General features: G+C 41.1%; 1 protein-coding gene across 3 annotated transcripts in view; it reads right to left on the reverse strand.

Moving 5' to 3' along the window:
• The window catches only part of tsc22d2 (TSC22 domain family 2), a 30572-nt gene that overhangs the window by 9381 nt on the left and 4975 nt on the right, over positions 1–16216 (reverse strand). The window contains exons 2-3 of one of the 3 annotated variants that reach the window (XM_085433238.1): positions 2978–3049; positions 1320–1337 (exon numbers count right to left, since the gene is read on the reverse strand). The exons of 1 other annotated variant lie outside the window; for it this stretch is intronic. In XM_085433238.1, coding sequence (XP_085289364.1) covers positions 1320–1337; positions 2978–3049 — 90 coding nt within the window. The remainder of the gene's footprint in view (positions 1–1319; positions 1338–2977; positions 3050–16216) is intronic. One more of the 3 variants, XM_085433239.1, reaches the window with a different exon arrangement.

The following is a 16216-nucleotide window of genomic DNA, read 5'->3' on the forward strand; positions in this document are numbered from 1 at the left end:
ATATGGACGATCTCGTGCTTAATGCAGTATTACGGGGCGATCGTGGCTCAAAGAGTTGGCAGTTCGGCTTGTAACCGGAAGGTTGCCAGTTCGAGCCCCGGCTCGGATAGTCTCGGTCGTTGTGTCCTTGGGCAAGACACTTCACCTGCCGCATACTGGTGATGGCCAGAAGGGCCGATGGCGCGATATGGCAGCCTCGCTTCTGTCAGTCTGCCCCAGGGCAGCTGTGGCTACAACTGTAGCTGCCTCCACCAGTGTGTGAATGTGAGAGTGACTGAATAGTGGAATTGTAAAGCGCTTTGAGGGCCCCGAAAAGCAATCCATTATTATTATTATTATTATTATTATTATTATTATATCACACACAATGTCTGATTGGTTGCTAATCCCTCCACCACTTACTGTCACTTGGCAACAGAGGTTTAAAGTCACAAGCATTGATAAACTACTCCAAAAGTCCACCAACCCTTGATGATATGTGCAATTTTAGTCAATATCCCCAAGAATGACATTTTGAAACAAGAATCGTTTAAAGCTCAATAATTGTAAACTCTACTTCTTATTTCATTCTGTCACATATATATCACAGGATAAATGTTAATATATGGCATTATTAAGTCATATTTATTTTCTTGCTTCTTCCCAAGACTCCCCAGAATTTTCTGCACGTCACTTCATGACATAACAAGTCAACCGCATGTTTAAGGACTTAAACGATAAATACACCTCAACTTCAAAGTTTGTTTGCCGGTATCTGTTGGCAGTTTCCATGAGAGCACATGGGAACAGAAACTGTTTATGGTAAATGCAAACCACGGATTCCCAAGTCAAAACAAGTGCCATTCATTTGTCTGCGTTATTGACAGGTACCTATGCAACGAAACAAATAGCTTATAAAAAAATAAATCATTAAGCACAGAAAATGAAGCCTAAACTCTAAATAAAGCAAGATTGTCAAATGCATTATACATACTAGCAAACACCAGGCTCGTGGCACTTTTTCAAATTCTTCATCCCGTATTTAGCCCCGAGTGAAACGGATTAAGTTAGCATCACATTAACAGGGAGGCGATGAAATGAACGTAATAGACATCCTGAAATCCAAGGATTGTTTTTTTAAAAACATAGATATTAATAATCGCTGTGTGTGTGACAGTGTTCGTGCAAAGTAAGCATACAGATATATACGTACAATATGATGATTACAGCATTTGTTGATTGATTTATTTCATTAGCAACTCAAAGCAAATCCATAGTTATGCAATTTCATAAAATTCAGCTTGGGAGTTTTACTGTAATCTTTGAGAAAGAGCACATACCTGTGCTTCAGCTCTTGTCTTGGTGGTGGAACAATGGGAATAATGAAGAAAAAAAATAAATGAATTAAATTATCACCGGTAGTATGCAAGTAAAAGCATTTAGAGGACTTAAACATTTAATAAAAGAATAAAATAAATGGATCTGGCCACACGCAAGAAATGTATACACAAATGTCTAACATAACTTTTAAGATATTAAAATAATTTAATGTTACAATTTTTTTGTTTGAGTCAATCTGGACAGCTACCTTTGTGTAGCCGTTTTTGAATGAAAGATATCGCCTCTTCTTTTATTAGACCTGTCAAAGTAATTTTTGACTACTGTCATCTTGTAGTCTATGAAAGGTAACAAGAAAAATCGAGCTCTCCCTGAAGAGACATTTGTTGGAGCTGGAACAGGGGATTTAATACTTTTTTTTTTTTTAATTTAAAAACTAAAAAACAGTTCTCAAATTTACACATAATCCCATCCATTATGGGTTAATATAAATCAGCTGAAAGCCAAGGCATGTTAGTAACAAGCACAATGCCACAGCTCTGACATGGACTCTTTTTTTTTTAAGGATGAGCTTTTAAAGGTTGAGAATTAAGCTTAAGCTTAAAAACACTTTTAAAAATCACCAACTTCTCATCTGATCATACCAATGACAGGCTTACAAAAACATTGGTCATGTTATTACATTTGGATCTGCAATACTCAGTACTAAACCTCTTCAGCACTTAGCTCCACACATCGCAGGGACAAGGGAAACCTGAGCCCCAGATCCTCGTGACTGGCAGACCACAGATACGCTGAGTGTCACAGAGATGTGAAACGCTGCCAGATCAGCTCTAGTGCTTCTTCCACTGCCATGCTTTCTGCGTGCTGTACACACTCACACCTGCTGAAATGTCCAGTTTGACCAGCCGTTTAAGTAATGAGTCCCAAAGTGATGTTTCTTTATTTCAATAAAGGAGAAAAGTCTAGACTTCTTTAATAATCTGGTAATCATTCGATACATTCAGTCTTTTCCTCTCAACGATAAAATCTGTACGACACATAAGGAGCCAATTATTCTTTGGTTTAATTCTGGCTGAAAAATTGCTGTTTAAATAATATAAGTATATATGGAAATAAATCCATAGATACATCTATCAGAAAAGGAAATAAAATCTTATCCAGAACAGGTCATCGTTTTCTACAATAAATTTAAAGTACAGCTGTAGTCACTTGTAAACTATATAAATCAGGGGTGGGGAACTCCAGGCCTCGAGGGCCGGTGTCCTGCAGGTTTTAGATCTCACCCTGGGTCAACACACCAGAATAAAATGATTAGTTCATTACCAGGCCTCTGGAGAAAGTCAAGCCATTTAAATCAGCTGTGTTGGATCAAGGACACATCTAGAACCAGCAGGACACCGGCCCTTGAGGCCTGGTGTTCCTCCACCCCTGACATAACAATCATCCTCCAATTGTTTCTGGAAATTTGTGACAGATGCTCACACTGAAATTAGTAAAATCAATTAATTACTTCAGGACTCCATAAATAGATTACAGGCTGCTGAAGATGGACATTTTCCTTTAGGGTGCACAAGGTGAAAGCGGTACAGGGTCCGGTTAAGCCAGCCAGCCAAGTCAAGGCCACACACAAGTTAAAACACCCGAGCTCAGCTCATACCTATCGTTGATGGGCTTTGACCCTCGTAATCGGCTAGGCCGGAAAGCCTGGTAGAAAGCAGTGGACGGGTTCCTGCATTTTAATTAGGAAGGGAAAAAAGAAAGTAGAAGCATGAGTGAAAAAACAGAAATGTGCATAGTGAGGAAGTAGAGCAAGAACTTGAACCACAATGAGGTAAAACTGAGGAGAGAAACATTTTGTCAGTCATCCAAGTGACTTCTTCAGTCTCAGCTGACTGCAGTTTCCAACTTAAAAACAGTAAATTTTCATAATGACCGAAACTAGAACCACTGATTAACAAAGGGCTGTGAGATCAGTTTCATGATCATTAATTTGCGAATTGCCATGACCATTGATTACCACGAGTACAATTCACAGAGAGTTGGGGAATGGCTGCAATCACATGATTGTAAGATGGTGAGAGATTAGGTTCCCTCCTCGATTCAGAGATGGTCTTTCCCTTTTTGGGTTTGAGCAGTGAGTCAAGGAGGCTAAAGGTAAGTCTGCAGGGTACTGAGGTGGAAAACAAGAATCATGTCATTTGTATGAACAGCCAACTTAAAGCTTTGACATGTCCACTCCAAACTTTGTGGCTCATTTCCCCAGACATGGATTAAGCATAGTCTTAGACTGAAACTTGTTTCCATTGGAGATCATTGAATGTTTTTGTAGTTGAGGACTTGCTTTAATCCATGTCTGAGAAACTGTCTTACTATAATCAGCACTATTTCTAAAAAAAAAAATTTTTTAAAAATATCCTGGACAGACGAGACTACAAATTGGGAGAAAAATAATTATTATAAGGTTCGTGCTGGTTAATATGCCACGTCTGCATCTTCAATATAAAACTTTCTATGGAGCCTCCTCCTACAGTGTCTGCAGGGGTGGTCGACCAAAATCACAAACTACGCAGGTTAAATATATACAACACCCTGGAGGACCTAAAAACAAAATCCGGCGTGGCTTAGGAATTCAGTTCCAAAACTAGAAGAGTGGGGTTAACCATCCACTACTGTATACTGTACTAGTGACTGTCGAGCCTGATCTACCACTGAGTTTTCATATGCGAACCCTTGATAGATTTATATGTGCCACTCCCAGCCAACAGCAGCTCAGTAAACCCAAGTTTTCTGCATCTCTGCTTCGGTATTTAGACACTGTCAGTTTATAGAGCTCCCAAACAACAGACTTCATGACAGCAGCTGTCACATCAACTCTGACAGAGCCAAAATACCTGGTTTTATTGGGATGGGGAAAATTTTGCATGCAAAATGAGGTCATTGTATGAAAGAAGAGGGCCGCCAGGTATGAAGAGAAGATGAGTGAAGGGGAGTCATTCAAAAATCAAGGAAGTAGAGAAAGAGGGGAAAAATAAGGGGGGGGGGAAAGCAGTTATAAGGAAATATGGAACCACCGTGTCACCACACACCTCTCAGCATTACCCTGAGCAAAAGGTTGGTTTTTCATACCACACACTATATTACAGTGCACAGGACTATAGAGACTTTGTTTGCCTTTGCACTCACTCTGTTTTAGATCTCATTTCAAGGAAATAAACAGACTTTGTTTTCTTTTAAAGTGGGCAGAAGGCTAGCAAGCTCCTTTAGGTCCTCTCTCAATAAAGCAGGTCTACTTTAGACTACTTGGCACTCGCCTTTGTGGGAGGAAGAGCAAGTAAAAGTGAAAGAAAATGTACACCAGTTACAAGGCTCCGCACTGTCAGCAACTGGTAAGAGATGGTGTGTGAACATAGCACTTCTGTTCCCCCCTAAAAAAGGAACAATAGTAAAGAAGCGCAGGTGAGGTAGATATGGTAGTCAGGAGCCTCACCCACAGGGAGAAGGTAATCCAGCTCAGAGATGAGACACCAAAGCAACAGGTTGTCATAATTTAAGTTTGTGACAGTTTAAAAGGAGCCTTTATCACAAAATAGAGGAAGCACCAAGCCTGAACACCACCAATGGCAACATGTGTATATACTGGTATATGAATCCACTCTGTCAAACATTTTATTTGTTTCTCTGGGATTTCTCCCTGATGCCGAAAACTAAAATAACAATTATTGTTCTCCTCCTTTTATTAAACTCAATTTAATTTCACATTTCAGGTTTAGTTAGATGTTGTGACAGCCACGTTACACCCTTCACTGACGCCTCACAGTGAAGCAGAGCATATTAAGAGCTTAAGAAACTGAAATATTGTAATTATTGGATAAGAATATAAAGCTGTCCATTTTTAAATTTGCCACAGTGCCTCCAGTAAAGTGTAAAATGTTTTTTTTTATTGTTTTACAAAAAGAATTTGCCATTTTATTTATTAGACATGCAGGTTTAGGTAGGGGTGGGCCGTATAAATGGTATACGGTAGAAACGATATGAATTTGGCCAGCGGTAGAGGTTTTGACTATACCGGGATAGCGCATAATGATGGTGTCATCAAGCTGCACCGGTTTTGGTCAAAAGCATTGCAGAGACTGCAAAAGGAGAAGTTTTGGACCCAGATTACTCTGCGAGGCTCCTGACTACGGCAGCCGTAATGCTCCAACAATCCAAAACCGCTTCAAGGTCAGTAAGCACAACCAGGATACATACATAAGGCGCACCGGATTATAAGGTTCACTCTCAATTTTTGAGAAAATTAAAGGATTTCAAGTGTGCCGTATTAGTGTGGAAAATACGTTATACAGAAGAAAAATTATATATTGCGATATATATCGTTACCGCACATGCTTCAAATTTTACCGCATTATGGATTTTAGGCTATATTGCCCAGCCCCAGTTGGAGGGATCGAATCATTACCTAGTTTTATATTTGTTGTTTCCTCTTAGTTTTGGTTTGCCGTTGTCGCCATCATGAATGGTTCAGTTTTCTTTCAGTCAGTTGTGCACCTCAATTTTTGCAGCCCGCTGACTAATACGGAGTATGGTGTTGGTTCGGGGCAGAGGTGACATCACAGTTTGTGTGTGACAATCAAAAAACAACCAAAGCGGTGATGCAGTCCACTGTTAACATCACAGCACTGCTGCAGAAGAAACGAAGACTGCTCGCAGCTTCATTCTCTTAACCTTAAAGAATCTTCTTGTGCTTGAAGTCACAGTCACACATGCAGAATGGATACATGTTGCTGTTGCTGAGCTGCATTTGACAAGTAAACTGAAAGTTAATGTGAGGAACTGAAGCCGTTATTAGTCATGTAAATGACCAAGGTAACAGTGAATCGTTCTGGTGTATCAAAAAAGAGTTCTCTATGAATAAGTCACTTTCGGCTTTACGAAACATAGTTCACAATTCAATTTATCTTTTGGCAATTTGCAGAATAATCAAAAATTAATGACGTTTTTGTACTTGACTTCAGCGGTCCCAACCCCCGGGCCTCGGACCGGTACGTGAGTCGTTTGGTACCGGGCCGCGAGAGTTGAGGCTCAGGTGTGAAATGTATAGTTTTCAGGAGTTTTATCGGTTTTCAGCATTATTTTGTTATCGTTTTTATCGTTAACTTGGTTTTCCTGGGTCTTTTCACGTGTATTATGAATAAATCTTCTTTTTTTTGGTACCGGTACTAGTTTTATTTTGTTGTATTTATCCGCGAAACCTTAAAGGCCGGTCCGTGAAAATATTGTCGGGCATAAAGCGGTCCGTGGTGCAAAAAAGGTTGGGGACCGCTGCTTTACTTCACCTGCTGCCACTTGCATTGCTGCTGAAGGTGAATATTAAAGAGCACTGAAAACAGCTTCTTGCCCATTTGCCCTTCAGCTGCTGGGGACTTTGGTTAGAAAACGCGAAAAGACTCTTGCGCAGCCTTAAGGCATCAATTTGGAAGTCACTTATCACAAGTGCACATGACTACACTTGATCTTATTCTGACTCTCTGTCAATCAGAGTTACAGTTTACTCATTGTTCCTGCATTAGCTGTTGTGAAAAGCCATAGAGTGCCTCCAGCTCGAGCAACTGCTTGCGTGACTCCTCAAAGAGTATCACAGGCCCTGAGATTTAAGGAGAGGTAATTTATGATCCATGCTGTCAAAGAACAGGTTGTCCTGGATTTATTTACCTGACTCAAAACAGTGAACAAAAATGACAAACTTAATCAGGTCACAGAAACACCAACTGACTGCTGCCAGTCGGGGAAAAAAAAACAAAAAAAAAAAACAAACAAAAAACATACACTTCACCTTTCCTTATTAACTTGTACATTTTACATAAACCTAGGCAAGCAGAAAAGAAAGAATGATGTATCCATTTTATAATACAATAAAAATGTAATTACTTTAGGTTTTTCTCACAACTTTTTGGAGCAGATACACCTTATGTCCCATTGTACACTCAGGTACACTGAACAAAAGCACCATCAACTGTCTACTGCAATAAAGAAAATAGAAAATACTCTACAAAAAGATTACCAAAAAAAAAAAAAAGATGCCTCCTGTTGGCTGTGCAGTCTGACATAAAGTCGCCATACTGTCACATCTGAGAGGCTGTTCCCTGGTCTCATGATGTATGCTTGACGAGGGATTTAACAGCCGGTGCTTTTGTCAATAAAGGAGGGTCGCTGTCACAGCCATTTATCACATGTGGAAAAAAGGACCTGCCAAATCAAACACGCAAGAACCATTTGGAGCAGTAACCACCATTTATGACTTTAGATACTTTGGTAATGATAACATTCTGAGAACAGTTTACATTACGTGTTCTGTTAACTTCAGTGACATAATCTCTGGTGTGACAGGAAAACATGAATGCCTCGCAATTTTTTATTTTAATAATGCATTTTTTTCTTAAATAACTTTAAAAAAAAAAAAAAATACAAATTTAGGGACAAAACCAGACTCTATAAACCTAACTTGGGATTGCAACCCGGTTTTGAAATGCTACTTATTTTTCTTTGAGCCCACCTCTGGAGCGCCATCTCCCCATTTATGGTCACCAAAAACTACATTTGTGTGGGTGTGACCTGATGGTGGGCCAAATATACTGGAAAGTGGACGGCGGACCGAGCAGTTGTATGAATTTTTCCTCATAACACGGTGAGCGCAAACGGCTCATCGGCCAACGGGGATGTAACCCTTTTCATGGGGTCGAGCCCGCGTCCGTAGCTGACAAAATCCCAGCAGTGACGGCACGACCCCGCCCACTCTCTTATGGGAGGCTACAGAAAGCAGGAAATAAAAGAGGTTTGTTGGGGCATCTGTGGCTCAACTTAGAAAAACCTCAATGAACAACATCACAGTTCAGGTTTTAGCAATGTTAAAACAGGCAGCAAAACACTTCAGCAAAGCAAACATGTAAAAGTCAGAGAAAACCTAGTGAAAATATGTCACGCTGATATGAGCATTCTCGTAAGCACTGGGTGTTAATTTCTGCTCGAGTTACACATAATTGTTACCATGAGCACCGATGAGTCAGTCTAATTCACAATCTGCGGTGGCTTATTCAGTTGGGTGGCAACCGATAGCTTCAGCCTGGAGCTACAAAGCCACCATTTCTGCTCAATTTCACTTTGCTGCGTTCGTGTTCACTGACTTTGCCGGTTAAATAAAGTGTAGAATCGGTTCCTGAAGCATGACACTGGCCTACTGAACTCTGCCACACTGGCCGTCAGCTCTGTTTCTGTCTTGACTCGTCAGCTGTTCTGTACCAACAGTGGCCTGTCACTCACACGTAACTCTGAGGTCAAGCAGGAAAGCAGGGCGACTCAGGGAGCACCGTTATCTGACAAGTGCTCCCTGAGTTTAGTTTAGTGACTATAAAAGCTGGGTTGGGAGCAGTTGATTCCCTTTATTGTTTCCGAAAATAAATAAAATAACTCACACGTAGCAACTTCCAATGCAAGTGCAGCTGCTTTGATTTAAGGCCTGTTCTTCAAGACCCTCCCAGCTGTCTATGCATTCATACCCTCATGCAGATGAAGCAGTAGCAGATTCCTGTGACAAATCACAGCCAACTCCTTTAAAATACCACACACTGGGTGTGTCTCGTGGGCATTTCACTTACTGCCCTGAGGTAAACTCAACCTGATATAGATCTTTATCTCCTACAGGGAGGGTACAATGCAAAGGTTCATTTTACTTCTTTGCAATGATGTCAAATATAGTGCAAAGTTATCATGTTTGTTAGTGAAAAGTCAGTTACATTAAAATGCACTTTTGCAATTCACAATGCCTGGAAAGCTGGATGAAAAAAAAAAAAAAAAAGACTTAATTGTTGCAGACTGCACTGCAACACAGAGAGCTTTCAGATCACCCCTGCCACTGTGCCAATGCTCATTATAAGCTACTTTTTCAGACTGCATACAGCAGGATCTATCAAACAACTACCCTTCAGTGCTTCTCGTGGTCTCTCGCAGCAACTAGTTCAGCGATAAAATCCCAACGCACTACCCTTCTTGGCCTTAACTGCTGCCTTGCTTCATGTGGTACACTCCACTGACAACACGGGAAGTGGTAGCTGAATATTTTCCATTGTTTGGTACTGAGTTTTTTTGGCTAACCTCGCTCTGAGCTAGAGCAAGGGGGGTGGCAAAGTGATGAATTGGATGAGTGGTGCACAGAAAACAACAGTGCTTTTTTAAGGATGATTAGCCCTTAAGTGCAGAAACTATAAATATGGATTCTTGAAGCGCAGCGCTGTGTCAGCTGTGTTCATGTTTCACAGCTCTGCAGCAGCTGATAAGAATGTGGGTGAAATATTTTAACATGTTAAACATAGAGGCTGACTCAGACGTAAAGTAGAAAGGCACGACGGTGTGAAAGCTCAGAAGGAACCAGTCATCCCATCTCACCACGGTGATGTCCGAGAGGTCAACTTGTCTCACACTGATTAATGTTTTTCAAAAAAAGAAAGAAAAACAACAAAGTATTAGTGCTCGCAATTAAAGAGTATAAAAGGGGGGGGGGGGGGGAAACAACATGGGCGTGATTAGTGCTTCTACAAATTTCTGCATTTTCCCCCCTGAAGAAATCAAGTCTGATTCATAAGGGGATGACACAACAGGTTCAACAAAGCGTTATGAAAAGAATAAATATTTCATTGAGCTACACCCGCAGATACTTGAAGATAATTAGAGGAAGTTATTTGTTAGAAGCTGGGATATAAATCTGCAAAGGCTCCCTAAGTAAAGACAACAAGTTTAGGCACTTATGACAAATCCATCCTGATGCAGTGATAAGCCAAGGTGCCATCTGTTCAGATGTTGGTTTGAATGAGCGACTGTATGGTTATCAGACTACCCAGCCACAATGACTCACGTCCGTTTCCTTGCAGAAGTCTGCTCATTGTAAGACATCAGAGAAGGTGTTTCGGTGTTGGGGGCAAACTTAAACTGCGGCATAGTGCAGACAAGAGGAGACACTCGAGACAAACTCAACTTCAGAAAAGGAAAAGGGGGAAGACGGCAGAGGAAGCGGGCCACTGAATATGAAAGTGTACATCAAAGTATGAAAGGAAACGGAAGTTCTTACAGAATTTGCACATTTCTCAGTTGATGACAGAAATGGATGCAAGATTCATCTTGCAAAAGAAATATGATCTCGGCTGACCTTTCGAGCAGGTTGTGCTCGTCTTCCTTACTTGTAGAGAACTTGTGACTAAATCATTCAAAACTGACTGCAGTGCTGCACCCACATAACCAGATTAAACTGTGTTTTTGAGGGGGAAAAAATGCAAAAAAAATAAAGGAAGCCACTGTAACGCGTTTTATTTTCTTTGCCAAAATTGTCCAGGTCAAATGAGGTGCAGATTTTAAACTGATTTGTCTAACTGCATAGCTACACACTCGAAATACCTCAATGGGAAGAAGACAGACTTAAGGAGAGGGAAAAAAAACTGGCAGTGATTGGTTACTGAAAAGGACAATCACAGAGGCAGCCAAACATGAGCACCGTCCTAAAGTCTCAACTTCACTCTTTCAGTCAGTCCCACGCTGCCATACTGCAACATACACAGAGGAGGACCAGAAAGCAGTGAAGAGTCACAGGCACCAGTGAGCCAGACTAAACCCACTGAAAGCAGGAGAGAGCTCTGAGAGGATGGATGACTCAAATGCAGCTGCCTGCCATGCTTTCCACACATCCTCATTACTCACTATGTAGACATCTTGGGCTCTGCGGGGCCCGAGGCTCTAAAACCTCGTTGTTCAGCCATTGCTTCTCTCTCTAAGAAGACTGAATGGCTCGACACACAGCTCCGCATTTTCTAAAGCAACTGGTTGTTGCTGAGCAGAAGACTTTTATATCCCACAGACTTGCAGCCGACTGGCTTCTATTCGTGAACAGCTCTGATCTGCGGTCAGCCTTGAAAGCCTTGAACCACAAAAAGACATTATCCCAGAACTGCTGAATCACCTCTCCACTGCATTAACCCCAAATTATTTGAATGTTCTCGTTCTTCCTGCCCTTCCCCATTACAAGCTCCTTCTCCTTCTGCCCTCTTTTGATTTCTCATTTTAAGCATTTTTTTTTTTTTAGAATTAATCAAAAGGAGAATAAGAAAGTGAAACTTGGTTGTGTGACCAGTTCTGCCCAGTTGCCCTAAAATCGTAGCATATGACACTTGCAAAGAAACAGTCCACGAATAAACTTTGACAAGCTTTTCTCTCTTTCACTTCCTCTATTTTGTATCAGAATATCTTATTTTACCGTAACCCAACAGATGGAGATAACAAAGTCGGACATAAGTGAGGTGACTTCTGAGGAAGAAGACACTGAAGCGCCACAGTCGTCAAAAAGAGTACCGTTTTAAACATGCAAAAGTGCCCTAATGGTCACCGAGTTGCATGCAATTTTGGTCTGAACCGGCCAGTGAAAGTGGAAAAAGGATTTTCTTGGCCCTTAGCCTAAACTCACTTCCTAAAACTGAAAGCACTAGCAGTCGCAAAGAGAAAAAACAAAACTACATTTAGACTTTAAATAAAGAAACCTCAAGAAAACAAACCATGATACAGTTTCCTGGTAATCACAGATACCGCTGGTAAGCATTTTATCATCTGCTACATAACAATTGTACACGTGACAAGCTTTTCACTGACGGAGTTTGATCGGCACATCAAATGCTGTTGCACTAATAAGTTGACTGGTGAAAAGTCCACATGGTATCCACCTGCACCGATGTGCAAATAGCACGTGTAATATCAGGTAAATTCACAGCCAGCAACAGGTCAGCCAACCTTCTGCACGCATTACTAAGCAGAGATGCAACGATCCAGCATTTTCCAATCCAATCGAATACCTTGGGTGTGGGCATCTACAGCTACCAATCCGATACCAGTTTTAAATTAATAAGCTGTAATCCTAACTGTGAGGATTGTGTGAATTAAATGAAAATTGTTTTAAAATGAAAAGGCGCTATTAATCGAATTTATTTACTTTTCCTTCTCATAGGCTTTTTGCATGGGGAGCTGCCAAACAGCTGGAGTAAAGTGTCATATAATCGAATTGGGGAGAATTCATTATGTTACTAAAAACTTCTCAACAACTGTTAAACCAAATATAATATATAAACCAAATAACAAGCGTCGAGAGAAAGCATCGCTGTGGTGAAGTCTTTCTGATCATGTCGATTCATGTTCAGCGTTTGTAGCTAAGAAAACACTTTTGCAAACACACAAACAGAATGTGTGAGTGTTGCAGCTGTGAAATATCTCCAACCTGCAGCCACATCGCTAAGCTTAGTTTTGCTGCTAGCAGCTAAGCTATCGCACAGTCAACACACGACACTACAGGACTGAATGGATCAAACCATGGATCAGTTCATTGTTGCCAACATTCAATCCAGCTTTTTTGCTTTTTCAGTATCAGGCTGCACCAGTGTACGTCTTCCACATGTAGTTTTTCCTTCGTTTGTGGGTTTGCTTCTTCTTACAGCATGATAAGGCTAGACTTTAAAACGTGTAGCCATATGCTGTCCCTCACTGCCTCTGTACATCCGCTGTCAACAGTTTCCAAATAAAAAACAAATAACACTGCGTTTTCAGAATTTAGGTATCGATTGGTACAGCAGAAGTATTGCTTCTGGTGACATCGCTAACATGGACTGGAACATTACACATCAGTCACATGTAGGAAGTACAAACTGGCAACGAGGACCTGTCAACAGCTAGTCCCTCACCTGGGAGGCCACCCTTTGAAAAGAGCTGAAGCATAACTATCATACTGTAACCACTCAGTCGAACCTGTTTTATACTCAGATTTGAAAAAACACCATCGGTTTACAGACATTGTCCTCATTCCTGGAACGTACTCAGGTTGATTTAATTGCTTTGCTTCCAGCACAAACTGAGTTAGCTACAGTGGCCCGCCAGGCTCTTGGCTGTTTACTTGCCTTGGCAGACCCGTCCTATTTGGAAGTGATCCCCTGACCACATCTTGCTGCGATAACAGGGTGGGTCCTGCTATGCTAACTTTTTCCGCCACTTTACCTCACACCACTGACCTCTGTGAGTCTTTATTTATAAAAATAAAATAAAATAAAAAAACCTAAGAAAAAAATCTTAAAATCAATTTACTGTGCCATCACATGAAGAGGGCCATTTTTGGCCAAGTTAGTGAAACCAGTAATCAGCACTGTAAGGGTAGTTTGAGGAGGCACGATTAAAAGCCAGATTTGGTCGGTTATTAAGCATGTAAAAAATGCTGGTGATTGCTCAACCCCTAAACTTCCAGCACAAATTTAAAGCAGAGGGAAGCCCAAGTATGACCTGAGGCTTCTGATGAAAGAACAGCACTGTTATTTAATTAAACCAGAAAAGACAGTTATGGCAAACAAAAAAACTGCATCAGCAGTTTAGAAACAGACAGAGTGTGTTACCAGCTCCGTTTCAAGAAACAGAGCCAGCACGCTAGACGGAGACAGACAGGAGGGCAAGCTGAGAGGTCTCGCCCAAAAACGGAGCTGTTGCAGACCCGCTTGCTCAGTCTCCAGCCCGGGGCATCCCACAATCACAGCCATTCAGCAGTCCTGGAATATGTCCCCTGGAAGTTCAGGCAGGTCAGCTATCTGTGGAAAATAGCTGCTGCCTTGTCTCCAGGCACTATAGAAACCAAACCAACCAACACACACACACACAGACACCATCCCCAAACCTGCCTGTTCATCCCACACTGTTCTCAATCTTTTCCAACTACAAGTCAAAGGGGGTAAGACACTACAACACATGCACATTCAGACTATCAAAACTGAAAGTAGACATGCTTTCTTAAGGAAAAATATTACCAAAAGTTACCAATAGGGCTGCCACGATTAGTCGACTAGTCACGATTACGTCGACTATCAAAATCGTCCACGACTGATTTAATAGTCGACGCGTCGTTTGAAGCTTTGTAAGATCACAAAAGACGCAGGAATAAGTTGTAGGATTTAGGAGTGTAATAACGGACTGAAACAGAAGATGGCAGCACTGCATGTACAAGGATGCCAGCTGCCGTTAAACCCCGAAGAAGAAGAAGCTGTGTCCCAGAATTCATAGCGCAGCCCAGCTCAGTTTCCAACAATGGCGGCAGCTAGTTAGTTTTAATATCACTCTTATTATTCTTTCTGGATCACAAAATAAATGTTTAACATATTTTCAGGCGAGAATGTAGCTGTGGAAACCTCAAATATCTGCTCAGTTTATCAAGACACCACATATTTTCAAAAGCGCTCCGACGTTTTCGGAGAAGTCTGTTACCCACTAGCTCGATAGCTAGCCGGGGGCAAGGCTTACCGGCAAATCGTTTTCAAACCCACTGCCGTCTTTCGCTACTCAGGTTAATATATATAAGTCACTTAGATAACTTCAAAATGTTATTGTTTGGCTTTTTTAGTATTTTATTTGTTCCTGAGAAAATCCTGAGATTAAAGTTATAGTTTTTACACAGCTGAATAAACAACTGATTATCAGAAGTGTGAGATGCTCAAGAATATACTCCAGTGTCCTGTTATATTTTAGATAGCAAGGAGTTTATTAAAATTCACCGAAACAATCTGCAAATTTCATTAAAATTTAATAAACGATCATCTTGTCTTTATTTTTAGTTAGCACATACCGTAAACACTTAAAGCTGTCAGCTAATGATAGTTATATAAGAGCAGATGCATGCTGGTGCAATAAGCTGTAGTTTTACGTCCAGTGGATGATGATCTGATTAGTCGACTAATCGCAAAAATAATCGGTGACTAGTCGACTATCAAAATAATCGTTTGTGGCAGCCCTAGTTACCAATATATATTATAGGCATGGAAGAGAGAAACTGTGGAAAAGGTGGCTTAAGTATTCTTCTTTAGATGAGATCCAAAACAACTCATTTGTGACAAAATAGTCAGCTGAGAACCATTACAGGCTAACCGTTGAGCTACTCGCTAAACTCTTACTCAGCTTTAAGTCAATCCACTGTTAACACATTCTTGCTGGCAGCTGCTTTAAAGAATGCCATCTGCATTAAATGTTGCCCCCCTTACAGTAAAATGACTCTCCACTAACTGAGTATCACTCTTCCCCTAAAATGCTGCAGGAGTGTAACTCCTCTGGAGGCAGATCAATCACAGTTTCCCCTAAAACTGAACTCACTGTGCGTCTGACCTTTCACAAAGCTTTGTGTGACATTCAATGTGAATGAGGAGAAATTCACAGCGTAATATTTGAGTTTCCGCAACTTTACTGTGCTGACATTAGTGGACTGTCAGGGAAGTTGAGAAAGTCTGGCAGCTGTCTTGCCCTCTTTTGGTTGGCACATGTAGATCAGCTTGCTTTGCAGATAAGAGCAGCAGTCTTTTAATCTGGTGGAAACCTAAAGTTTATAAACCAAAGCGTGTGATTATATGGTAGCTGTTTCAAACATGCAGAATGACCGGAAATTTCCCTTCACTTGGGTTACTGCCATTCATATTCTTCGCATACAACTCAGTGTGGAGCTCTCAAATATGAAGGTGCTTATATGCACAAAGGTGAGGAAAGGTAAACAAGCCATTTCCACATGTAAACCTCTGACAACGTCATGACAATCAGTTTACGGCACTGCCCTCTCTGTCACCACATGATGGCAGATTCTGCAGATCGGATGGGTCCTCACTACAGAAACGCTCTTTCATGTTGTTGGTGAGAGTAGGTGTCTGAGCAAAACATGTCAGACACATGACACTGCTTCTCTTCCCTTTTAAAAACAAAACAAAAAAAACATGGACTTTGTACTGTTGGTCTGTTGAGGTAAAGACTGATTCGGACGTGGGCTTTCTCACCACCAATCTGCTTCTGTAAAGGTCTCAAAGCC

Source organism: Copadichromis virginalis, linkage group LG15 (assembly GCF_057382275.1).
Source record: "Copadichromis virginalis isolate Kocher_CV1m ecotype Utaka linkage group LG15, C_Virginalis_male_GT1.1, whole genome shotgun sequence".
NCBI classification, from domain to species: domain Eukaryota; kingdom Metazoa; phylum Chordata; class Actinopteri; order Cichliformes; family Cichlidae; genus Copadichromis; species Copadichromis virginalis.